The sequence below is a fragment of the Salminus brasiliensis genome, chromosome 10, assembly GCF_030463535.1.
Source record: "Salminus brasiliensis chromosome 10, fSalBra1.hap2, whole genome shotgun sequence".
Taxonomy (NCBI): Eukaryota; Metazoa; Chordata; class Actinopteri; order Characiformes; family Bryconidae; genus Salminus; species Salminus brasiliensis.
This window is the reverse complement of record NC_132887.1, coordinates 9,891,468-9,917,076: the sequence shown is the minus strand read 5'-3', so window position 1 is coordinate 9,917,076 and position 25,609 is coordinate 9,891,468. Positions and strand designations below refer to the sequence as shown.

Below are 25,609 nucleotides of genomic sequence, written 5' to 3'. Positions count from 1 at the left end.
CATAGTGACAGCGTCTTAGTCCGCTGGACCACTTAGGCCCTTTGACCCTTCTCCTGAAATGAGAATTTTTGGGCAATTATTTGATGGTTCAGAGTTGGACACTATCAGTGCATTCACCATGAACTCTTAAATGCATTTAAGAAAATGGAGTTAAGATAAGCTAGTCCTTTATTAGTCCCGCAGTGGGGAAATTCCCAAAGTTGCAAGGTTTTAAGGACAAAGGAGCTAATTTTACTATATGGACAAAAGTATTGGGACACATGCTTATTCATTGTTTCTTCTGAAACCAAGGATAATTAAAAAAGCAGCACTGCTGTGAGGAACTGATAGCATTTAGTGGCAGTTTGATTTGATTGCGTTCAGTGTGTTAGTGAGGTCAGGTTGAGTGATTATCACCACCCCACCTCATGCCCCATTTATCCCAAAAATATTAGATATAGCAGAGATCACTCCAGATACCACTGCTCCACAGCTTAATGATGGGGAGTTTTAAAACCCTTTAGCCTGCACCGGGCATTAGGCATGGTGCCAGCAATGGGGGTAACTTAAGTAGCTGAATGCATTCATTAGAAGGGGTGTCCACAAACATTTGGACATACCCTGTACGTAGTTTAAAAAAATAATAATAATAAATAAATAATAATCAGTGATCACACAAGACGGGAAAATGTGGATAAAATATTTCATGTTTCTTTAACAGCACACACAGTTCTGTTTAGACTGCACTGAGGGACAAAAGCAGAGTAGAAGGTCATTCTCTCACACACACACACACACACACACACACACACACACACACACACACACACACACACACACACACACACACACACACACACACAATGACTTGCACACACATACAGATACTACAACCCACGCTCTTTAAAATAATAAAAAAAACAAAACACCTTCTCCTCAGCTTCTCTCTCTGTTCTTATCTGGTCACGCATTCCTTCTTCAGTATTCTGCCGTCCTGCTGATGGAAATCAGGAGCACTTTCAGAACCTTTGCCTGTCCTATCTGGAGTCTCTGAAGCAAAGAGACACACTTTAAGGCAGCACGCTCTGAATAATAAATAGCTCTGCATAAACAAAGCCCTGCACGTCAACACTATAGGAGTGTTTGACACCATGTTGCTGAGGTTCTAGATTAGTTCTTTGTTGCAGCTGGCAAAGATCACGGTCTGTCCTGAGGTCAAAAACGGCCTCTGCCTCGGCCTCTCCCTCTTCCTCTCCCTCTTCCCCGAGTGTACAGGTGGCCGGCAGCCCTCCTGAGTTTCCTGCGTTCCTCGTGGTGTTCTCGCTCAGCCTGCTGCTGTCTCTGCTGCTTCTCCGACTGAGAGAAAGAAAGAGAAGAAGAAAAATAAGGGATACAATCTCTTATTGCATGTCATTTCCCCCGGTCACAATTCATGTTTATGAGCTTTTTCTTATCTCTGTACACCTCATAAATTAATCAAGCAGATTTTATTATTATATGTAAATGATAATTGTTCTGATTGGCCACCCTGTATTGTGCCTTGTTTAAAAAGCTGGAACGCTCCCATAACTTCAGGATTAATAACCATTACTGCCATACGCTGAATAAGGATATACACTCCATGGACAAAAGTATTGGGACATCTACGCATTACACCTACAGGAGCTTTTACCACACCCCATTTTAAATCCATAGGCATTATTAATATGGAGTCGGTCCCCCTTTGCAGCTCTAACAGCAGGTCTGGAGCTCTGCAGCTATCGAGTCAACAGAGCGGTGGAGATTTTTCTGCACTATGCGCCTCAGGTAAGCTGCTGATGGAATTGAACACATCAACGCTGTGCTGGCTGGGCTGGAGGCGTCCAGGGGAAAGCTGGAACCAAGCTCTGTTCTTCAGACTAGCTCACTAGATCTCACCTACTTTCTACAGAATAAGATATTCTTGTTTTTATGTTTACCTGCATCTGTTCTAATGGGATCTGGGGATGTTACAGTAAAACCCTTCATCTTACTGCTGAGAAAAAGGGTTTTTAATAATGTGCTGAGGTGCCTAAAACTTTTGCGCAGTTCTGTACATTTGATTTCCATTCTGTAATGAAGCATTTCTTTAAACTTAAACCATAAGAAAATAAATAATATATTAAAATGTTAAAATCTACATTTTTAAAAGTAATTCCCAGGTTGTTTTACATCCTAAAGTTTATTATTCAGCATTCACAATGAAAACAATGCAAACTACTTAGTAATTGTAGATACTGAGTAATTATGGGGTTAAACCAAGTGTTAAATTACACAGCATATACACCATTAGCGACCTTGAAGGGCTAAAAATGATGAATGCATCATTTTACATACAAAAACAAATGATTAAAAATAATATTCCTATTAAAGATGCATCATCTTCACACCAACATGATACAGAAATAGCAGAAAACCCATTGGATGGAGTTTTACTCTGTAATGAATGATAAAATGCTGCGCTTGCTCGCTCGCTTTGTGTGGTCTGAACATTTCACTTCACAGCATAATCTGCTAAACAGAGCCAAGGTGATAATTTCAAACGAGTAAGCAATACTTTCTGGTTATGAATAGGGGCACGAAATTTGGAATATGAATGCTTAGCTGCTGCATTTGGCTCGTTATAACCAGTAAGCATGACATTGTTAGATGTTTTAATTTGCCCTGTGTTTACTGAGACTTAACTCATTGTTTTTCCGTCACCACATGGATGAGGTGGGGAGCCACAATGGGCATCATAAGTCCAAATGCTTTCAGGGTAATCGCAGCAAAAACCCACTTTCACTTTAAATTCACTCCACCAGCCTGATTAGAGCATCGCCTGCAGCTTTGAAATCTGCAATCACACACTCGGTCCTGAAATCATCTCTAATCTCTCGCGGCACCACCGAAAGTGCAGGATGCTTCTCTCTGCAGAGGCGCAGCCTCTTTTATTTCACTCTCCTCCTGCTTCACTGGTCTTTCATGTCTAGACCACACTCGCTGGTTGGTCAGTTCCCATACGAGGTCAAACGCATATACCTTGGTCATTAAGGAAACAAGCAGTGCCTGAAAGTGGGCATTTAAAAGCATACAGACGCTTTAAAAAGAAGCCCTTTCCCACAAAGTGAATCTATGCTTTGTTTGCTGTCTATGCTAAGTTTTAGAATAGGTCTGTCACACTTACGGCGTAATCATCAGACTACCGCAATTCTTTTAGCTGGTCACGCTATTTAAGTGGACGGCAATTACAGTCCACAGCTGTTAGCCATCTCAATGATACGTTTACGCTGCAGCCAAAAATGTGCATTCGGTGTGCGTTTTTTTTGCTCCGATGAAGCAAATGCATGTAAATAGAACAAAGCTGAAATTTAAAAGAGGTTAAGGTCCTCATGAAAACAAGCTTGAACTTCTGACTGGTGCCATATGACATTCAGAGGGCAGCAGTGAGTAATATCTGCCTAATTGTAAATGCCAAAGCTGGTGAAGCAGTAAAACCAAGCTGCAATTTCAGGGGAAAAACAGTGTTTTTGTTACCTTTCTGAGTCAAACGTGCACATCACCGACCCCTAGTTATGGGATTATGGGTTGCTATGGGTTACCATGGAAGGGCAACTAACTTGGCGAGTGATGAAGCTAAAGCTTGGGAAGTGAGCGGGTATCCTTGCTAGGCCAGGATTGACTTTCACCGTCTCTTCTCTCAAACTATATCAGAGTTGAGCTAATTACACTTCGCGTAGTGAGGACCACACTCGCTTGGCTAAGGTGACTCAAGAAACTGGAGTTGGGCTGAAGTTCTGGGGGGCTTCGAGTTGATGGGACCTGAAGCCAGAAAAGAGGGCAAGCAGAGGTTGAGCACGGGTGGTGGCGGGGTGCAAATTTTCAACATGAGAAGGAGAGCGGTTTCATCATGTGTGTAGTAATGGAGAGGAGGATTTGGACGTGGTCCAAACTTCAGTTACATAACTCCATATCGGAAGGGGAACTCAAAAGTGCCGCACAAAGAAGCCAAACTGCGCTAGACAGGTGCCAGACTAAAAGCTAACCTGACTACAGCTAGCTTTCAGCTAGCTAACCAAACATCATACCAAGAGGACGCCATACAACTTACAAAAGTAAAACCTGCAATCACACTACATGTCCAAATGTTTGTGGACACCCCTTTAATAAATGTATTTAGCTACTTTAAGTTGCACCTATTGCTGACACTGATGTGCAAATGCACACACACACACTGTGTCTAGTAAAGAAGTAGACTCTCTGACTCTCTGGAGTGGATATCCACGAATTTATTGGCACTATGCCTAACTCCAGGCATGGGTTAGAAGGGGTACAAAGCCCCCTTGGATTGAGTTGTGGATCAGTGGAACTGTGTTCACCGGAATGGTGCTCCATCCAATACGTTTAGGATAGGTGGTGATCCTCCAATATCCTGACCTCATTAGCGCTCGTCACTAAATACACTCACAAAAGAGCTTCAGAATCTATAGGAAAGTCTTCTTCCCTGGACAGTAGAGACAGTTACTCCAACAAAAGCAGGACATACTCTCGCTTTAAAAAAACTTTTCAGATTACAGAAGAAAGCTTAGTGGCACTGCACTTTTCTGAAGTAGGACGGTTAGGGTTATATTCTCATTACAGCACCAACCAAACGACGAGCCGATTCCTTGCCGGCTGGGTAAGGAAAGATGGAGGTGGAGAGTGGGGGTTAAGATGAATGAATGCGTACATGCTGAGCCGTAAAAGAATGTCTTGGGAATGCCAGTGAATAAACCAGCCATTCTGGGTGACTTTGGCAGAAACTGAAGCCAAGACCAAAATACAGCGAGAACAAGCTGACCCCACTTTCCCAAACCCTCATTCCCAGCGACCTCAGGCTCAGGGAGTACGACAAAGGAAGCTCTAGGAGTTTTCTAGGAGTGAGAAGTGAGAACCTATGATCACCCTGAGGGCAGCAGCACAGGCCAGCGTTCCAACAATAATGACAGTATGTTTCACGAGTTCTCCAACGTTCAAGCTCCTTCATGCTCCATATGGGCGCTGCCACAGGGAGTACATTTTTGTAGCTGGAATTACACTGTGTTCCAGCTGTGTGCAGAGGTTGTTTGTGAACAATTTGATAGTTCCTAACTAAGCATCATGTACTTGTATACTTGGGGTAGCCCTGTTATTTATCTTACAAAAGCTTTTCATCACGGTCATTCAAAAACCATGCATCTCCATTTTGGTTGTTTCTTTCAATTTATGACTGTCTGATCTGAACCTGGCAGTTGTTTTTTTACATTGTGTTAAAATTTCATGACGAATGGACCAATAGAAATGCTCCAAAATTACTTAAAAAAAGAAAAAAAGAATATATATATATATATATATATATATATATATATATATATAGTTAAGATGCTTTGCTACTAACTTTTCACGTTTCAACCCTCTGCCTGTTCGGAATGAGGTGATATATTTGTAAAGTGTTTTTTTTTGCTGGCGTTGTGACAAAGCAGCTAAACAGGAATCAGTAAACAGGTCAACATGATATAAAAACCTAAGACCCCCAGTGAGCAGCCAAAGGCGACAACAGCGAGGAAAAACTCCCTCAGAGCTGGAGGAAGAAACCTTGGGAGGAACCAAGACTCAAGGGGGACCCATCCTCCTCAGGTCAGAACATTTACCTAAATTCCTGAGAAGTTACTGAACCACTGCATAAGACTGTTCTACTGCTCAGGCGTGCAATAATTACAATATCATAATCAGAATATAAACATAGTAGAGCTGGTAAGGGTAATGAAGATTAATGGTGGTAATAATAATCATAATAATAATAATAGTGGCAGACAGTTAAGAGTCCATGTAGATTTAAACAGAGCAGTGGCAGGAAGGTTGGCAGCTGGTCTGACACAGGTGGCAGGGGAACCTGGTGGTCAGTCTGGTGGGTGTGAAATGTCTATTAGCTATCTATGCCAGGCTAATAAGCTTACAAAAAAGATTAGGTTGGCAAACAAATATCTAGATATGTAATAACATTGAATATAAAAGGCTAGAACTTATAGGAACATTTGAAATGTGGTAATAAGTCCAATCTTTTTTATTCCGTTTATTTGTTTCACACACACGGATGGAGATAATGGAGACCAAGACCTGGTAGTGTAGCACTTTGCAATTAGAGACCACTGCCCAGAGAAAATAAAGATAAAGCGAAAACGATAAAGAATTTGTTCTAATGTTTTGAGATAATGGCAACGTAGTATGCAAATTAAATGTATGACTGGATGCTAATATTATAACTGTATTTACATTTTTTAATTATATATATATATATATATATATATATATATATATATATATATATATATATATATATATATATATATATATATAAACATTTCTCTTCTTTGTGTTTTTAAATAGTTGCTTAACATCAAGCTAGTTTGAAGTTCTGATTTATTTTACTAGGTTATAACAGTGTAAAAATGTTAAACTGTACCACCCCCTGAGAGTGAAATGCAGTGCAAATGCTAAACTATGTACCTCACAGTGTCCACTACTGCACATCTGAGACTCACCTTCTTGAGAGTGAAGGTTATCTGTTTGCTTCCGACAGCTGTGTCAGCAAGGTTCAGCATCCCTGAGCTTTCCTCATGCTTCAGACGCTCCTCAAGAGATGTTCTGGCAGAGACACAACAGACAGTGCTTTGAAAGACTCATTCGACACCATTACAGTACAAAACATCACAGTCTGCAGTGCAGCATCCACAAAGTCACCTCACACAAAATGGCCTTGCTGAGGGCATTGATATCCAGGTCTGACTGATCCAAATCTGGCCAGATCTGATCTGATCTGGAGCAAGGAAGCAGTGAACTTTACTCAAGGGAGAAACCATTATGTGCCCCAGTGATTGATATATTCATTAAAAATAATTGTAGGAAAGCTGTAGGAAATGCCTGCAGAGCTGGCAGCCTATTATGGATCAGCTATAGTCTGTGATCAACAGTAGGCAACAGTAAAATGAACAGCTGAGTTAGTAGATAAGCAATGTACAAGTCACAGGAACCCACACTACTGTATAAATAGTGAACTGATTCCTACAGTTGGTCCTGAGCCCTGGAGGTACAGTCTGCTTGTAAAACACAAAATCCATGTACTTATTTGTGCCTTTTTTTTTTTGACAAAGAAAGGCAACCATATTTACCATATTGAGTTTGACACAGATGGAATTTGGCCTCTGCCTTCAACTCATCCATGCAGTCAACACACACACAGTGTACAGTGAACACATGTGAGACGGCAAAGAGGGTTAAGGGCCCAACAGTGCTAGCTTGCCGAGCTCAGGTACTGGACCCACAACCTGGTCATCAATAGCCCAGTGCTCTAGGTGCTGTGCCACCACTGCCCTCATAATGTGGTCCTTTACATTGTGTCAACATTTCATGATGAATGGACCAATAGAAATGCTCCAAACTGACTTTTTACACTGACCTCTATTAAAAGTTATGGAGATTTTTACCTGCACAGTAAAGTAGCGAATTTCTTTGCTCAAAATTGGAGACGGTTCCTTAAAAACTGTATTAAAAATCTCACAAAAAACAGTATTCCCAGTTTTGACGTTTCTTTCTGACATAACGTGCAGTTCTTTATTTGGATCAGAAGGTCATGATCAATGAAATGCTCCAAAATGCCTAAATAAAATAAAATAGTTTTACTTTGACTTCCACTGAAGTTTTTCTGTAAAGTTGCTACTTTGGACATTTTGTAATTGTGTGACTGCATGTGTAAGCTTAGATGTGCTCCTACAATTAAACATGAATGAATCAATGTGGAAAACGCACCATAAATCAAATCAGTGAGTGTCACTCTAGTACTAAGTCACATAATCAGAACTACACAAAGAGCCCATTATCTGGAACACTCAATTCACCTCAAGTGTTAAAGAATTCAGTAGTACTATAAATCAAATTATTACTTCAAATATACAACTATCACAACTACAAGCATTCTTCAATGATACAGCCTCCCTTAAACAGACCACAGCAACAATAAAGCTTAATCCGCTACAATAAAGCCGAGGGATGGGACTGCATTAGCTCTTAAGAATTTTAGCCCATTAAAATGAGTGACCTTAAGTAAATCAACTCTGTAAAGCTCCTTTCAGACATGCACAGTAACCTAGAACATTTCCGGACATGACCCGGAGGAACTGTATGTGTGAACGCAATTGTCTGGATCAGCTGTACCAGACATTACCCGGACTTTGTATTAGGGGCTGGTAGGATGTAGTCCAGGTAATGTCTGAGTGAGTTCATGTGCGAATAGAGCAGGAAATGTTCCTGTAAATTCACAGTGGGATGGTTAGTGAAATCACTGTGGATGAGTCTCCTTCACCATCTTTAGCATGCTGTAAACAAACTGACATTTGCACAGCGTGCTTTTAGTGTCTTGCCGTGCCTCCTACGCAAGCTAAACAGGCTCCGCCCCTTGCCTAAGGCATACGGGACATCTCCTGTAGTGAGAACGTGTCCGACACAGAATATCTCTGAATGTATGCTACATGTATGAAAGGGTAACTCTGCATATGATTATCATATGTCAATCATTGAAATAAAAAAAATAAAAAAATAAAAAACAAACAAACAAACAAAAAACATTAAGCTCTGACTCACTTTTGCATCTTCTGTTTGCGTGCCACATCCCCAAAGCTGCGGAACTCCTCTCCAGTTTTAATTTGGTAGAACCGAGGTTGGCTCTTGCCCTGAGCCTGGAGCTGCTGGGGGTTCCCAGCCAAATCTGAACTCTGCAGGCTGGTGTTGCGGTCCTGCTGCTTCCTCTCATTAAACCGGCGCTGTCTCTGCTCGGCCCATATGAGGCGCCGTTGCTCCCGGACCTCCTCCACCCAACTTTTGTCATCGTCAGAGCTTTCCTCTTCCTCTGAACTGGCCCGGCCCTCCAGCTCCTCATCCTCGTGATCTTCTGACTGAAAGGGGAGTAACTACAGTCAGTCTACAGTCGATTTGGCCAAAGCATTCTCAGAACTGCTCATATACTACTTGGTGGAATTTTGCCAAATACATATACGAGCAAACAAAAGCACCACAAAACCCTCCGCACCTAATATAGCAGAACATGCCAGCCATCAGGATCGGTCAGTGAGTTGGTCCCAGTATTGGAGTAAACATCATCATGATAACAGCTTCAACACCACGCTTTTAGATCATGCAAACTATGAAGCCACTAGTTTTCCCACATCTCAGTAAATTAACTTGCTGGATGGTGGATGAATATCCCACATTAATAGCACATGTATTGCACCAAGCATAGATGAGAGGTTGTTAAGCTGCACTGGCTGAATGAGCTGGGGCACTGTCAGCCATTGCAGTAGGCAGATATCAAGTCCATACAAAAAGCCACCTACGTTACAGTGTACATTTCAGGACATCTGGAGATCAGATCACAGCATTCGGGTTTCAGACAGAATGATTACAGTTTCACAGTCAAATAAAGACCTGATAACACTCTAGCTCACTTTGCTCCCACATACGATTCCATATTAGAGAACAATGCAGAAGTACCAGTCAAAAAAATTGTGTAAATGCGTTTGAGCAAAAATAATAGATAAAGCAAAGGACAAACAAACAAACAAACAGACATCCAACCAACAAATCGCAGATGCGTAGTGTGTAAAGGCGCTTGAAGGTTGCAACCCTCAGTGTGTAACCCTGATGCTAGAGGACCACTGTCCAGCACATTTTAGTTCTTCTCTGCCTCCAGCACATCTCACCCAACTAATTAACTCATTAAGAAGCCCTTATTCAGTTGTCGTAGGTGTGTCACATCAAGAACAACACACAAATGTCCACAGCAGTGGGCCTCCAGGACCAGGACTGGAGACCACTGATCTACATAATCATATTTTACCTTTTGAAGGGCCTCTTGCTCGACTAACTGCTGCAGTTTCTTCCTCCTCTTCTGGCCCACCTTGGACACGATGGGGTTGAGCAAACGGAACTCCTCGCTCCGCTCATCCACTTGGTAGTCTGGGTTCTCAAACATCATCTTGAAACGATCATCACGAAGAATGTTGGTGGTACCCTGTGATCCATGGGGGAAAGAGAAATAGGACAATACAGGTCAATACAGGTCACATTAAATGAAATACAGTAGTGTATGTTAGTCAGTAATCCTAGTTGTGCTGCTGTGTGTAAAACAGAGGCGTTCCTCACCTTGGCCTTCTTCTTCTTGGCACTCAATGCAGCTTCATCATCTCCCTCCTCCATCAGTTTAATGGCAAGCTCTTTATTTACCTTGGGCAGTTTCTATCAGTGTGAAGCGACAGAGAGAGAATTTGTAAGGGGGATTACAGATGTAAAGATAGAGCATGAACTAGAGTCAGAAAGGAAGGATAAAAAGATGGTGTAGTAGGAGGAAGACAGAAGATCAGTCACCTTAAGCTGTACTCGCTGAACTCTAGACTCTTCAATTTTCTGGCGAATCTTGTCCTTTCGATACTCATCGTAAGCAAACGGATTTGACATGGTCTTAACCTGGAGGGATTACAACACATCAGTAAAAGGATCGATTTACATTTATGTCACTTGTCCGGCGCTCTTATCCAGAGTGATTTATATTTGAATGATGTTACAGAGGAAAGAGATTGTAGGGTTAGGTGTCTTGCCCAAGGATTGGTATTGGTGTTGCATGGTGTGTTTTGCCCAGCTGGAGAATCAAACTCCAGTCTGCCACTGGAAAGGGCAATGTTGTTACACTACACCAACTGATAACCTTCACCTTCAGTGTTTAAGGTGGTAGGAACTTCAGGCTCCTGCAGATGGCGTTGCTCGAGGATGATCAGGCTACAAATACCTGTGAGGTGTGCAACAGGATTCATCTGGGAACTGACAAACAGGGACTGCTGGCAAATTTCAAGGCTACAGTTCTCTGAGGAGTGTTCTTTGAGAAACTGGTGGTGAAGGACGTGTGTTGACATCTAGAAGCAATTCTTGCCTGGCGTTCCAACGAGACATTCACTGCACCGTACCACCTCTTCTAAATCTATGAATCTCGTCACACACCCCACAGGTTATTATAGAAGCCTGAAGTTACTGCCTCCTTAAACCCTTAAGGCAACTATTTATGTATGGAGAGCTTTTTGCATATATTATAAAATAAAGATTCTTCAAAAGGTTCTTTAAAAATGGTGCTATGTGTGTAACAGTGATGCAGTAAAGGTTCACAAACATGGTTCTTTATGGAACACATATCAGATACAGTATTCAGAGACATTTTTTCCCTTTCATATAATCTACACATATACACACCTTGTGGTAAAGTCTGATATCCATGAAGAAGCCATGCATGTAGGCTCTCAACAGAGGAGATCCAATCAGGTGGACCAGACCTGAGACACAGTTATGAAACTCAAGTAAGTCAAACAGCAGCAGAAGTAATCGGACAGCATATTATAAATGATTAACTGTTCCACTGGGCTTTAATTTGGCTTTAATTATCCACCCACCAAGCATGCTGAAACACTCTGCAGTGCTGCATGACCGGTGGCTTAAAAAATGCAGCAGTAGACCACACACACACGTACGCACGCACACTCACATACACAGGACTGCAGCTGTTGTCCTTTCCGATTAAGGAATCAATAAAGTACAGCCAATGGTTAACACTGTAAAACGTCATGTGGTGGGGGAAGAGGTACAGCCAAAGGTTGAGAGGACGTGTCCGTGATCTTTTCATCGGAAAGCATTAATGTTGAACAGAAGGAAGTCTTAGTATTTTCATCACAGCAGAGATGAGAAGCCAAAGACAAACTGAACACAGAAACCGCACAATTCTTCTCTGAAGATGATTTCCTGTGGCAGTGGGGGTGTGAGGTTTACAATGTCTAAGACACATGGACTGACAGGATGCCTGTGGGTGGGGTTCAGGTCTTGGGTGCCTTCAACTCTGAGAGGTATGGCGTTACTACGGTCATACTGGCTGTATTATTTAAAAGGAATTACAAAATTAATTTAAAGTTAGTTAATTAGTAAGTTTTGAGTCTCTTTAATTTTTTCTTTCGATGTCAGAGAACATTAATCAACTGTTTCTTTCACAAAACAAGACAGTAATAACCATCAAACTCTGCCTCAACAAACCACCTAAAAAACCCTCTTAACTTTCAAAGGACAGTGTAAGAAGATTTTATCCAAAATGATGAAGGGGAAGCTGGAGTTGCACCTATACCGAAACTTTATCTGCACCGATACTGGCACTTAACCACAGTATCAGTATCTGCAACAGAGAGCAGATACCATGAGCTGCTTTTTATTATTATTATTATTTATTTTTTACATGAAACATTTTTGTTTGCATGCTTTGTTATGAAACCAAACGTTTAAACCAGTAAAATCCGGTCATAAATAGTTATTAAATTAATATACATTAAATTTAATATCCATGTGTGTTTTTTTTGGTTCTGAAACCAATAGTTGAGTTTCAGCAGCTTGTTTAAAGGCCAAACACTGAGGTTCAGTACCGTTTTACACAAAGACTTAAACCTAAATGTGAAATTGCTGCTTTTTTTCCTCTAAACTGGCATTTTTTCACTGCTCTGAAATGTGAATTTTAAACACCAGTTAAAAGCTGTTAGGTAAAGCTTAGCAAGATTAGCTTAGCAAGTAGCTTCACTACTTGCACATGTTACTACATTTTATCATTTCACAGCTTTGAAAAGTTTAAATATGTAGTTACTTAAACAGTAAACACAGTTCTTATTATCTTATGAGATCTTATTTGGGATCAGATATAAAAAAGTCAAATGTATAAAAAAGGGGAACACTATAAATATCAGAATTTATAGCTGTCTGTCGAGCATGTAAGTCAGAATTGGTATCAGTACTCAAATATGGTATTCGTATTAAAAATGAAGTAGTAGTATTAGAGCATCCCGGCATTCATTCTGTGCAGATGGCCTATTTTTTTTTCAGATTTATATGAACTTTGTGCTCTGGGAAAACAATGGTCCTTACTCACCAACAAAATAGAAGAAGAAATTTCACCCCCAGTGTTTTCTTTAATTGGGATTTGTTCACTTTACTAAAACAATGGGTTCCATCATTAACAGAGCAGAGCTGTAAACAAGAGGAGCTGATATAATGGAAAATGAGTGTAGAAACAAGGAGGTGGTGTTGCAAAATGCAAAAATTAAAAATTCAGATTTAAGCAAATAATTGTGAGATTATATAAATTCGACATAATGGGATTAATACCATGTCTCAATTCATTTATTCATGTTTTATTTTTATAGCAATAACTGACTTTCTTCTCACTTTTCCTAACCTGCACAAAAGCCTCATTTGAAACACCTTTAGGGAGCTTGTGTAAAATAGTGTGGCAGAGTCTCCTGTGTCTGTGTGAGACACTGGCACAGTTAAGTCACTCTCACTCTCACACACACACACACACACACACACATACACACATACACACATACACACATACACACATACACACACACAGGACAGCGCCCCTCCTCTTAAACCCCTCTGTTATATAATTCCAGCATTCCACAGCTGTGGTGAACCCCTTGGCCCTCCCCACGCTCTTCCTCTCCTCTCCACTCCACTCCGCAGCATTGTTTGAGCTCTTTTCTGCTGATGGCAGCGTTCCTGGGACTTCTCCTTCATGTTTCCCACCTTCTGCCACCTCCCTTAGCCTGATCTCATCTTCAAAGATCATATTCCCTCAGCCTAATTCCACTGATTACTGCTGAGCTCCATTACGGTTTTAACCTCTACAGTCAAGAGAAAGTACCATGCTAACACCCCTAATCATCCATTACACTTACTGACTCCAACCATGAACATCCCTCTTTTGCTTAAGCACCGACAGAACAGCACCTTTAAAACTAAAGATATTTCAATTACACCTCCTGACTGCTGGACAGCTGTGAGCCAGGTTGATCTGTACTACGCGGAGCAGCTCTGTTATTGCTCTATTGTTATAGTATCAATAATCGTCCAACAGCAGCACGGCATCAACTACTCATACAGCGCTATCTTTAGAAAATTGTCTAGGGTCGGGCAATACACAAAATATCATTTTTCCAGAGATGGCTTTCACAGCAAAGGATAAAAAAATAACTTTCTGATAAACAGGGTTCCCAGAGGAGACACTGGAACTCAAGGTAAGAGACACACACACACACACACACACACACACACACACACACACACACACAAACAAACAAACAAACAAACAAACACAAAACAAAACAGTAGGAGGTAGGGCTGGGCACCACAAATGTGCATGATGTTTTGTTTTTTTGTTTTTTAGATTTTGGCGATTTCATTGTATATCACAGTATTATTATTTATTCACATTTTTTTGCCTGTAAAATTGACTTAGAAATCTGACTAATGAACTGCCTTCTTTATAGAACAGAATCCTATTAGATACAGCAGGTTAACAGTGGCTTACTGTACTACTAATACACATTAACAACAGACATGCAGATCAATGTTTTTAGTGTGCAGGTCAGAACTAAATACTAAGATAGATAAACCCGTCATTACTGCAGGCTTTAAAGCATATATTTGAAAACTTCATAAACTGAACTTTATGAAGACGTGAACGTGTTTACATTCATCATGAAATTTTGATGAAACGTAAGAAACTATGACCAGATTCACATTATATCAAAAAGTGAAAAAGGATGCAGTGCAGACCTCCCACCTCAGACCACAAGCTATGCCATAAGTCAAAAAAGGGAAAAACAACAAAAATGGACATACAAGGTTTTTGCATTATGTGATGATATTCAGTCTTATACAAAAGATTGTCTTTTTCCCCTCTTTCTTCACCCAGAATATAACATTTTCTTTCATTTCAGCAAATCCTACAGCAGTTACTTTCTTATAAAACATAAGCATAATATAAAAAGAAATTCACAAAAAGCGATTTTGCATAATTTATAAAAGTCACACTTAAACGTGTGGAACTTACCGAGGTTCTCCAGGTCCTTGCGTGTGACAAACTTGTAGTCATCATAGACGGTGCTCTCTGGGTTCTCCTCCAGCTCTTCGGTCAGGTTGTCCAGGAAGGAGCACCAGCGGGGCGCAGGGCCCAGGGCCTAAACGTCAACAGAGGCAGAGAGGAGAAGATGGGAACGAACAGAATGTGTGAGATTTGTGCACAACACACCTGACGGTCATACATTATCAAAAAAACTGCTCAATGAGGAACTTCATCACTGGGTATTCTAAATATATACACATATACATGTCCAAGATATCTGTGCAGCCAACATTTCTGTTAAAATCAAGAGAAATTATACGGACACTATAAGGACAACACTGATGATTTGATTGCATTCAACCACAGTAGCATTTGTGAGGTCAGGTACTGGTTGATTATTAGCCCTGAATCACTAATATCACTCCACCTCATCCCAAATGTGTTGGATAAAGCACCTTCATTCCAGAGAACACAGTTCCACTGCTCCACAGCTCAATGCTAAAGGGGCTTTATACCCCTTCCGTTGGGCTTGGTGGCCTGCCTGACAGAGTCTTACTCTGTTCAGTAGTTCATAAGAACAACTTGACTCGACTCATTAGAAGGGGTTTTCTAATTTTGAACATAAAATACGCAACAAATAAAAGCTATAACAGTGTTCCTAAAAAAGAGAGAAATGAATGCCCTGGAGTCCCAGATTTTTGCAGATTTTCTTAAATTCGCTTTAATGGCACTTGCATATCAGATAATCCCCACATGTTTTATATCAAACTGTTCTGAACAAGCTCATCAATGTGTCTGAAAAATTAAGGCCAGATTTTTAGAAATTCCTCATATTTCCTGTATAAACATACCTTTAGTTATGTGGGTGCATAGGTTTGGTGCTTAAAACAGGTTTACAAGAGTCACAGCTTCACAAAAGTAGTGGAATGCATGAATAGTATACATAAACTATATAAAGGATGAGTTTCTGAGTGTCCATTGGTCTGTTTTACACAAACCCATAGACGGACGCATGAATCCACCAGTTACAGATAAGAGGTAGATGGCGGATACACAAATCCACAAGTCAGATCCAGCAAGAGGCAAGGCAGAGATGAGCATCTCATCTTCACAGCCTTGTAACTCTGGATGCGAGTCATGTACAATCCGGCAATAAGATGCAATTGAAAGGACAGGCTCTCTGAACTGTATTCTGTGCTGTATTATCGCAGAGATATTAACAGAAACATCAACACAATGCATTTCACACACTGACGCGTCCTTAGACTCCAAGGGGTTAATTGGGAAACATTTCTTTGAGCAAGTCAATCTGCAATGAACACTATCACGTTAGTGCCGATCCGGAATGTGCGGGTTAATGTTCAAAGGAGTGTGAGTGCATGTCCGTTCTCTCTCTCTCTCTCTCTCTCTCTCTCTCTCTCTCTCTCGTTACACAAGCTCAATTCCTCAGAAGGTTAATTCTGATTTTATTACAAAACAAACCTCCTTCAGGAAAAACCTGTTTGATCAGGTCAGGAAAAGTGAAAAAGAAAGGAAATATGAACATATACAGAACGTAACATCAACGTTCGCTTATTTATCACAAACGTTTCCCAACAGCGTGCCGATACACTGAAATCGAACATGATGTCACCAGTCTGTGATACCAAGAAGTCAGAATACAGCCAACCTGGAGGACTTCTGAGATACAGGCATGCAATATTTGATCAGTGGTAACCTGAGGTAGGTACTTACGGGAATGTAAAATGTATTCATTTTAGGGTCTTCATTGGCAGTGAAGAGCATACCTTAAAAAAAGGAAAAACAGAAAAAGGATGAGGATGTTTGATCCACAGTTTGGCTGACCAGTTCTCTTCTAAAAGTCTTTCAGGGCTGGATGAATGATCATATTTTTGTGTATGGTGGTAGATAAGTTTCCTCAGTGAACGCATCATTAAAGCAGCATTATACGAGAACTGCCATTATTTGGAGTGGTCCTTCATAGTAATTAATAAACTACCTGTAACACATCAGCATATCAGTGCAGCAGCAGTAGAGCATCTGAGTACAGAGAGGTAAATATACTGAAGATGTTCGATTAGTCCCAACCCTAATCCTAACCTTAATCTCAAACCAAAACCTAATCCTAACCCTCATCCTGCCCCCTCAACCGCAATCTAAAAGTGTATTTCACTTTTACACTACTGTCGTAAAAACAAACTGTGCTTTGAGCTCCGCTTTGTGGACAACTGTACATATGCACTTGCTGACATGCTGAGAGCTACAGAAGCGGCATCTAAGTGAAAGAAGCATGTGGGCTGCAGCGGTAGAGAAGCATTACAGGATTTTACACAAATTTAACTTGGGTTACACAGCGCTACTCAGTTCTGAAAAGAGGTCTCGTACAGCTCCACTAAAATTTCATAGTGTGGTGGCAGCACTTTAGCCTGGAGTGGCACTGACAGAGATGCCGTTCTCCTTATTACAGTCAGTGGAGCATCAGCATGACTCTCCACCTGGTTGGATTGTGGCGCAACAGGTAACACCACTACCGGCCAGTGAGCTACCACACCATGTGGGAGACAGGGGTTCAATTCTCAGTCTGGGTCACTATGCTGTGCTACACCAATAAGAGTCCTTAGGCAAGACTCCTAGCACTGCATTGGCCCTCCTCTGTAATATGAGTAAGCTTGCAAGTCGCTCTGGATAAGAGCGTCAGCTAAATTCCATAAATATAAATATTCTGAAGCTGCTGTTAATTTTGAAGGTTGTATTTTGTATATTAGATTAACAGAGGTCTCTTTAATTACCAAACAATACATAAACAAATAATAGAAATAAATAAATTCCGGCTTTGTCACACCTCTAGTTAGATACTCACTATTTTAATTCTATTTAATTGCTGTTCATCCCATCACTGTGCTATCGAGAGCTTTATTAAATGATGCCTTTTTATTGTCCAGATCACGCAGCCCTACTGTCTTTTACACTTCACCTTAGAAATCCAAACCAGGCTGAAAGGTCATGAAAGAACACAACGAGAAATCCCACAAGCATTCTGCGCACATCTGTAGAGTCCCTCTTTAAGAAAATGTGACATACGCAAGCCATTAACACGAAGGGCTGCTTGCACATTCCAGCAGCAGATGAGTGTTAATGAGCTTCAGAGAACAGCATCTTTAACGACTCAATTAAAGCATTTCTTTCAGTTCAGTTAAAAGTCTTTCCAGGCAGATGGCTATTGGGTTTTGCATGAGCTCTGTGTTAAATGAGGTACTGTTATCAGTGGTTCAGACTATCTATGAAGAAGAAGGTTATATTCAACTGTACTCAGCCAATGCAAATACCCTCAGTGGAGATGAGGAGAAGATATTAAGGGAGCAGAACTCACCAGAGCCAGGATAAACACAAACATCAGTGATGCTGGCTGACGGTTCAATGGAGGAAAACATTTTACCCTGAAATGGGGCAGATAAGAGAGTTCATGTGTATGTTTTTGAACACAATACCACTGTTGACACGGAAATGCTGGATCTAGCACTCACGTTGTCCTTGTGCCACATCTTGATGATTTTGGAGTCTGCTGACAGCACCAGGTCCAGTTGCTCATGGAAATGAATGGAATGGATGGGCAGGCCATAATAATGGTCCTTCACCAGTAGGGGCTGGGAGGAACGCAGGTCATACAGCAAAACCTGCAGAGGTGGAAGAACTGTCGTCACTCTTTGCATCCTCTATATTTCATCAGGATCATCTGATTTGAGAATAGGTCCAACAGGGTTTGACCTATACATGCAGACATTTGTCCCTTGTAGCATCTGTTGCGAGGTTGGACATGATTTACAGAACACAGGCTTTACAGAGAAGAAACATTTGACTAAATAAGAAATGGTACTGAAAAGTGTGTATGGACAAAAGCACTGGGACACCTGCTCATTCACTGCATCTTGTGATATTGGGGAACTAACTGTCTCTACAGGAATCTGAATTGCATTGGTGTGAGAAGTTGATTGCATTCAGCGACAAAAGATTTAGGGAGCTCAGAATGTTGGATGATCATCACCTCACATCAACCCATCGCAACAGCATTGGAAGGAGCACCATCCATCACTCCAGAGAACACAGTTCCACTGCTTCACAGCTCACTGCTGGTGGGCTTTATACCCCTCTAGCCCACACCTGGCATTGGGCATGGTGCCAATAGGTTCATGTTTATCTGCTGAATGGGGGAATGGGGACTGTGTGTGTACATTTGCAACTTTAAGTGGATGAAAGCACTCAGTGTTCGGCTTGTCCAACCATGCAGCAGAAACTAGCAAGGACAAAGTTGCGGGTGGAGCACGTATAGGTCAATTCCTGTTGGTTTAGTCTGAGAAAGGGGAAGTGTAGCTAAAGAAAGAGATATACTGCATGTATGAGAAAGGTCACAGACTCAGACTATTTTCTTACTACATCTGGAAACTCAATATTAAGTGGAAATGTACATACTGAGGCAGATACCCAGTTACAACAGTTCATTAGGCTCGATGTTATCATTGCCATAGTTCCACAATGCTTGTTCAATCATCAATTGTTATATAAGAACACATTTGTGTGCAGAGCATGGACAAGTCAACTGAATGAGCAGTTTCAGACACTTAACTGCTTGAACCGACAACACTCTTAAAAATAAAGCAGATTATTTGAGTGATGCCACAGAAGAACCACTTTTAGCTCCGTAAATAACTGTTTTTCCTAACACATATGCAAGTGTGAAGAACTTTTTAAAGGCGTAAAGACACTTTAATTTGATGTAAAGGGTCTTTACAATCACACCTCTTTATAACACACATGGCTCTTCTATGGCATTGCTCAAAGGACCCTTCGCAGCACCTTTATTTTTAAGTGTGAGCAAAGTGCTTTATTAGTGACTGATGATCATTGTCATGAACACCACAGTACAGCACAGCAGGCCATGAACATCCTCCCAAATATGACTAAAACTGAACCTCAATTAAAAACTCCCAAAAAAAGACCCGACCTGGAACAGAGAGACCAGAAAGCTCAATTGGGATAAATCATCATCCAAGAAAAGTAAAGCCTTATTTTACAAGCAGCATACCTGTCCAGTGGTAGTGCCCACAGCCATACCAAGTGAGCCGTTAAACTTCAGCGCACTGACCGAAGGCAAGCCGTCCACTCTGCAGAGCAAAAGACAGACATGCATTAATGCATATAAATATACATCTGAATATATGCAAAGGATTCCACTGCAGACTAGATTTAGCTTCTGCAAGCCTCTGGCAGCACACAGCTTGATGGTGGTTTGACAATTCCCTCAGAAGACACATACAAATTGAGATTGTAGAATCCAGCTGCAAAACCCCAAACCAAGCTTATTTTCTCATGAAGTAAATCCTATTTCTTTTTCTCGCAATTGTGCTGAAAGATCAAAATTGGACTATTTGAGACTGTGTGCACGGATTTTACCACATGTGAGAGCAGAATGCAGAGTTGAGTTTAGGGTCATGAGAACACAGCTTACTCTGTTCCTTCAGTCACGCTGTTGAGAGCACAGTCCAGAACGGCCACCCGACCGCGCACGCGAGGGTCCCAGCACTCCACTTTCCCCTACGCACAACAACACAACCAATATGACGACTCAACTCCACTCAATACCACACAAACACTGCAGTCCACTGTGAGAATGCTCTGCACGGCTTAAAGCTTTTCCAACCCCTACACATCTAATCCAGCTCATCAGCTATGGAGCTATTTCTGAGCCAAAGAAAGTAGAGGATGAAAATTCAGGTCCAGAAAGTAAGAGCTGAGCTGTCCAGGCAGTTGGAACAAAATCCTGGGGTGGATTTTTACTTTCTGGGCCTGAAGTTTCCATCTCTAGAAGATGGAAACTGTAATCTGTGTAGGGCAATGGATCTTCAGGAGTAGTGTCAAGAACCTCCTGAGCCAACCTACTGAACATAAAGTAAGGAAATTTAAGGGGAAATAAATAAATAACACATTAAATAATAAACTAGAGCACAAACTGAATGCAAGCTACACACACCTCCAAAGTCCCCGCAGCAAATAACTGATGAACAGGGTTGATGTCACACACATTGATCTCCCTGTTGCAAAACAGAAAATACATTAAGGCACAAAAGTATATTACATGGACATTGATCCATAAATACATACAATTCTCTCATTCTAACTAGCAGCCCTAGTATAGAACAGAAGGACTGTCACCATGCTGCTGCTATTACGCCCTCTATTGACCGAATACTCACGCTGCATCTGTCTGCAGAGAGTTGAGGAACCTGCCCTGCTCAAGGTTTAACCTGTAGACCTCTGAGCTGGAAAAGGAAATAACATGGAATGCAGAAAAAAGGAAACACATGTTGTGTTACATAACGGAATGGCAATGGGGTCATTTTAGTGACCCAGGCAGAGCATGTGGTGTGCTTTAAGGATGTGGTTGCTCTGGTCGCTTACCTGGCCCCGACAAAGTACAGATCACAGGACGGGTAGTGGTAGGAGAAGTCTCGGCCAAACTTAGGGATGCGTGTTTTGTAGTAGTGTCCATGCTGAGAGTGGAACTCGACGTATCGGTCGACATGCAAAAACACCAACTACAGACACACACACACACACACACACACACACACACACACACACACACACACACACACACACACACACACACACACACAGAGATTTTCAATGTGTTGAAAGGCTTCAGTAATAAGTAATATCAGTAATCAGTAATAAAAACACCAAACACATGGAAAATAATTCCAGTTGTGTTCATGTTACACAACAAAAAGCCTACCTTTGAGTAATCATCAGACAGGATCTCAAAGGTCACCACTGTAGGAGAACAAAAGAAGGCTTTTATGGCCCTACAAACTTTACAGGTTTAGGACTATTTTTCATTTTACAGCAAATATTTAAATTTAATAAATTTAAATTTGAAGCTCCCTGATGTTCAGCTGAGCCCAGAGGTTTACATACATAGGTGCTACAAAAGGTTCTTTAACCAAAGCCATAGAGGAACCACTTGCCGTGCCATTAAGAACAGCGTTTGTAATAAAGATGAGTAATAATGTCATAATGACTGGACACAATGTCACACCTACCAAGAAATTTCAAAGTCCAGGCATGGAAATTGATTCAAGGTCCAGATTTGGAGATTGCTGAAAGACTTTACCAAACTATCATATTAACAGTTACCATCATCACAACTGCTGATTCCATTATTCTACATGAGGACATGAGTGGTCACTTTAGCATACAGCCAACATGAAGCCACACTCAGCAGCAGAGACAGCCTTCAACACCTTAAGGCCAGGCAGCTACAGCTACATGTAGCGTACAAGTGATAGATAGAGAGAAATGTAGCCTAGGGAGAATGATTACACACTGGCGGTGAGTCAAGGGGGGAAGACGTGGCCCATATGCAAAAGGTGGTGGCAGGGGCAAATAGGAAAGTTATGAGTTCAAATAATACTCAAATAGGCTGTACTCCACACAAAAACCCACCATATATTACTTAACCAGCACAGCTGACTGGACTGTTACTGGACTTGAGAAACATTGTTTTATAACTTTCTCCGTGGCTTGAAACCTGTAGCTGTTCTGTACACTGTGTAAAAAAGCTGGATGAAAAGCTGTCATTGTAAAACTCTTAAAAGTCACCATTTTGGAGACATGTTTTTCATTGGACAGGGACAATATATTCAGTTACATTTTTTATATAGAATTTTGTGACATTTCTAGTTTGCTTTAAGTGAATTACTGTAATAGTTGTTTATAAATACACTTCACAAAATGTACTAATGTCTATATTAACACAAGTATTTAAGAAGTACATTAAATAAATGTTTAACTAAAAGTATATTTTATAATAATGCAGTTATAAAACATACTAATTATATACTAGAATATACTAGAAATATGCTATATTTAAGTGTGATCATGATTTACGTGCAAGCATTTGATGAGTTAAGCATGAGCATAATGAGGTATTTTAAATTTGAAATAAGTACATACATTTGCTGGTATATTTACAACCTACATACACAAATCCCAGTATGTATTGAATACAAGTAAGTGCATTTTTACTAAAGTAGCCCTGATTATTATGGCCAAAATATTTTTTTTAATGAAGTTGCTTCAGGTGGTTCTTTGATGCTGCAGAAGAACCATTTTTGTCCCATTAGAAATTTTAAAATGAATGTGTGAAGAACAAGTTAAAGGTTCTTCACACGCATCTCTCATTTAAAACATGGTTCTTTATGGACCCAAAAGTGGTTCTTCAGTGGCACCCCCTGAAGAACCATCTGAAGCACCGCTTTGTGGCGAGTGTACAATACCACATGTCTAAATGTTGGGATGTGTTGCATGAATATGACAAACTGTCAGCTAATAAACAATCTATAAGAGTAAAGCACACTCTCCTGTTTACTCTAAACGCATCTCTCCATTACACCCCTGCCGCACAGTATACGGTTTGGGACATGAAGTGAGTAAGCATGCGCTTGTCTGTCTGCATGCTTTTTAAATATTTAGCACGGTGCTACTCATCCACTGAGCTGGGTTTTCATTACGGAGAGGAGCGCTCAGCACCACTGGAGTGTGACTGATCACCCGACACCATCACTGAGAGACGGGGATCCTCTTCCAATAAAAGAGCCACTCAAACCCACACACAGCGCTCTCTGCACGGACGGCTCAAGGGCAACGGCGACGTTCATGGCTACTACCATATACATGGTCACTGGCGTCAGTGTCAAGTTCATGTAATCTAGATGTAAAAGTCTTCACTATGAGCACAGTGGCTATGGAAGAGCCTCTGTTTATGCTGGGCTATAACTCTATGCTGTATTTATGGAAGACGGACTGTCAAAGATTCCCTTTACTGCCGCTATGCTCCACTTCTGCCACAGACATCTACTGAATCACAGAGTCTCCATGTTTGTTTATGTCTACAGACTCTGTAGACAGACAGACTAGACAAAAGCACAACACTGAATCCAGGAACACACACGCTGTGTGTTACTGCAATGCAACCGGAAGCAGCTAACCCATACAACACTGCATTTTCACCTTATACCCTAACCACACAAGGTCTGATAAGTACAGATGCACCGATGTGTATGAAATATTCAATATTTCCATGTACACACACTACATGTCCAAATGTTCGTGGACACCCCCTTCTAATAAATGAATTCAGTTACTTTAAGTTGCACCCATCGCTGACACGAGTGTGCAAATGCACACACACAGCTTGTCTAGTCCCTGTAGAGAAGTACTGCCAACAGAATAGGACTCTCTTGAGTATATAAACATAACTCTATTGGCACCACACTGCCTAAAGCCAGATGTGGGGTAAGGGGGTGTAAAGTCTCCCAGCATCGAGCCGTGGAGCAGCAGAACTGTGTTCTCTGAAATGATGAATGGTGCTTCATCCAATAATTTTAGAATGAACTGGGGAGTTGGGGGTGAGGTGGGTGGTGATCATGCAATATCTTGACCTCACTAACACTCTAGGTCACTGAATGCAAGCAAATCCTTACAGCAATGCTCCAAACTTTAGTAGAAAGCCTTCCCCCCCCCCAGAGAACAGAAAAGGTTACTCTAACAAAAGTAGGATAAACCCTTTTTTTTTTTTATAATGCCCTTGATTTTAGAAGAAACAATAATGAATTAGGTGTCCCAATACTATTGTCTATATCTGCTAATACCAACACAGAGTTTCACTATTGTTATGGCTCAGAGAGTCCTTTTCAGAACTACAGAGCATCCTTATTGCTTGGAGTAAAAAGAAGAACATTTTACAATAATCCAGGAAGTGCCTCATATGGGCTACAGATCTACAATATCCAAATATTAGAGATAAAGAATCCATAACAAACCTATAGGTCAGCATTTGATCCTGCTAGAGCTTCGGAAGTGGCCCAGGAACGTCAAATGGCTCCATTCGTTTTTCAAGACTAACACACTCCCATTAGTGGAACTCCAGCCTAACACGTTTTAACCTCTTCACTCATGTCCAGAAGGTGCAGGGGTCAGTCTCTCTGAGGCTTGTATTGTAAGGAAGCAGTCAGGCTGACTGTAGGAGCTACAGGTCAGTTTTTAATCTGCCCTGTGTATTTAAAATACTTTGAAAACAGCTGGTTCGCACACCACCACACCCTAAAGACTGATAACATCTGCGGTATCTGGTTTCTCTTCTGATCATGGCTGGTTCACAATCGCAGTGATGGTCACTGATGAGATCACAAAGTCAAGCACTACAGTTTCCACTGATATATCTGAAACTTCTGATGCTAATATATGTCACTCAATACCAGATTCCCTATATTTTTTATTTTTTAATAATTTCATATTTGTGTTTTTACTGAAAGAAGACGATATGATTCACTCCTATATTTTAAATAGTACAAATTATTTCCATGCACTTCACTAAATATACAATACGCCCAAAAAGCAACTTCCATTTGAATGTTCTACAAAACACATCACTGATGATCAACAGCCATATCCTCTCACTATAACACAATTATACCCATCTGCAATAACTGTGTTAAATAAAGATGCAAATTCTTCAGTGTCACCTGGTGCTGCATTATTGAACCACACATGTTTAATGTCTTGACAAAGACAATGGATTTC

At 40.9% G+C, this 25,609-nt stretch overlaps 1 protein-coding gene across 1 annotated transcript in view; it reads right to left on the bottom strand.

Moving 5' to 3' along the window:
- Positions 1-668: 668 nt before the first annotated feature.
- Positions 669-25,609, bottom strand: part of nol10 (nucleolar protein 10) — a 28,073-nt gene continuing 3,132 nt past the window's right edge. The window contains exons 5-21 of the mRNA XM_072689143.1: positions 21,762-21,799; positions 21,425-21,561; positions 21,220-21,285; positions 20,997-21,057; positions 20,475-20,560; positions 20,052-20,130; positions 18,496-18,645; positions 18,342-18,408; positions 16,706-16,758; positions 14,960-15,086; positions 11,284-11,363; positions 10,411-10,509; positions 10,189-10,281; positions 9,884-10,057; positions 8,632-8,942; positions 6,537-6,639; positions 669-1,335 (exon numbers count right to left, since the gene is read on the bottom strand). Coding sequence (XP_072545244.1) covers positions 1,195-1,335; positions 6,537-6,639; positions 8,632-8,942; positions 9,884-10,057; positions 10,189-10,281; positions 10,411-10,509; positions 11,284-11,363; positions 14,960-15,086; positions 16,706-16,758; positions 18,342-18,408; positions 18,496-18,645; positions 20,052-20,130; positions 20,475-20,560; positions 20,997-21,057; positions 21,220-21,285; positions 21,425-21,561; positions 21,762-21,799 — 1,865 coding nt within the window. The 3' untranslated portion in view covers positions 669-1,194. The remainder of the gene's footprint in view (positions 1,336-6,536; positions 6,640-8,631; positions 8,943-9,883; positions 10,058-10,188; positions 10,282-10,410; positions 10,510-11,283; positions 11,364-14,959; positions 15,087-16,705; positions 16,759-18,341; positions 18,409-18,495; positions 18,646-20,051; positions 20,131-20,474; positions 20,561-20,996; positions 21,058-21,219; positions 21,286-21,424; positions 21,562-21,761; positions 21,800-25,609) is intronic.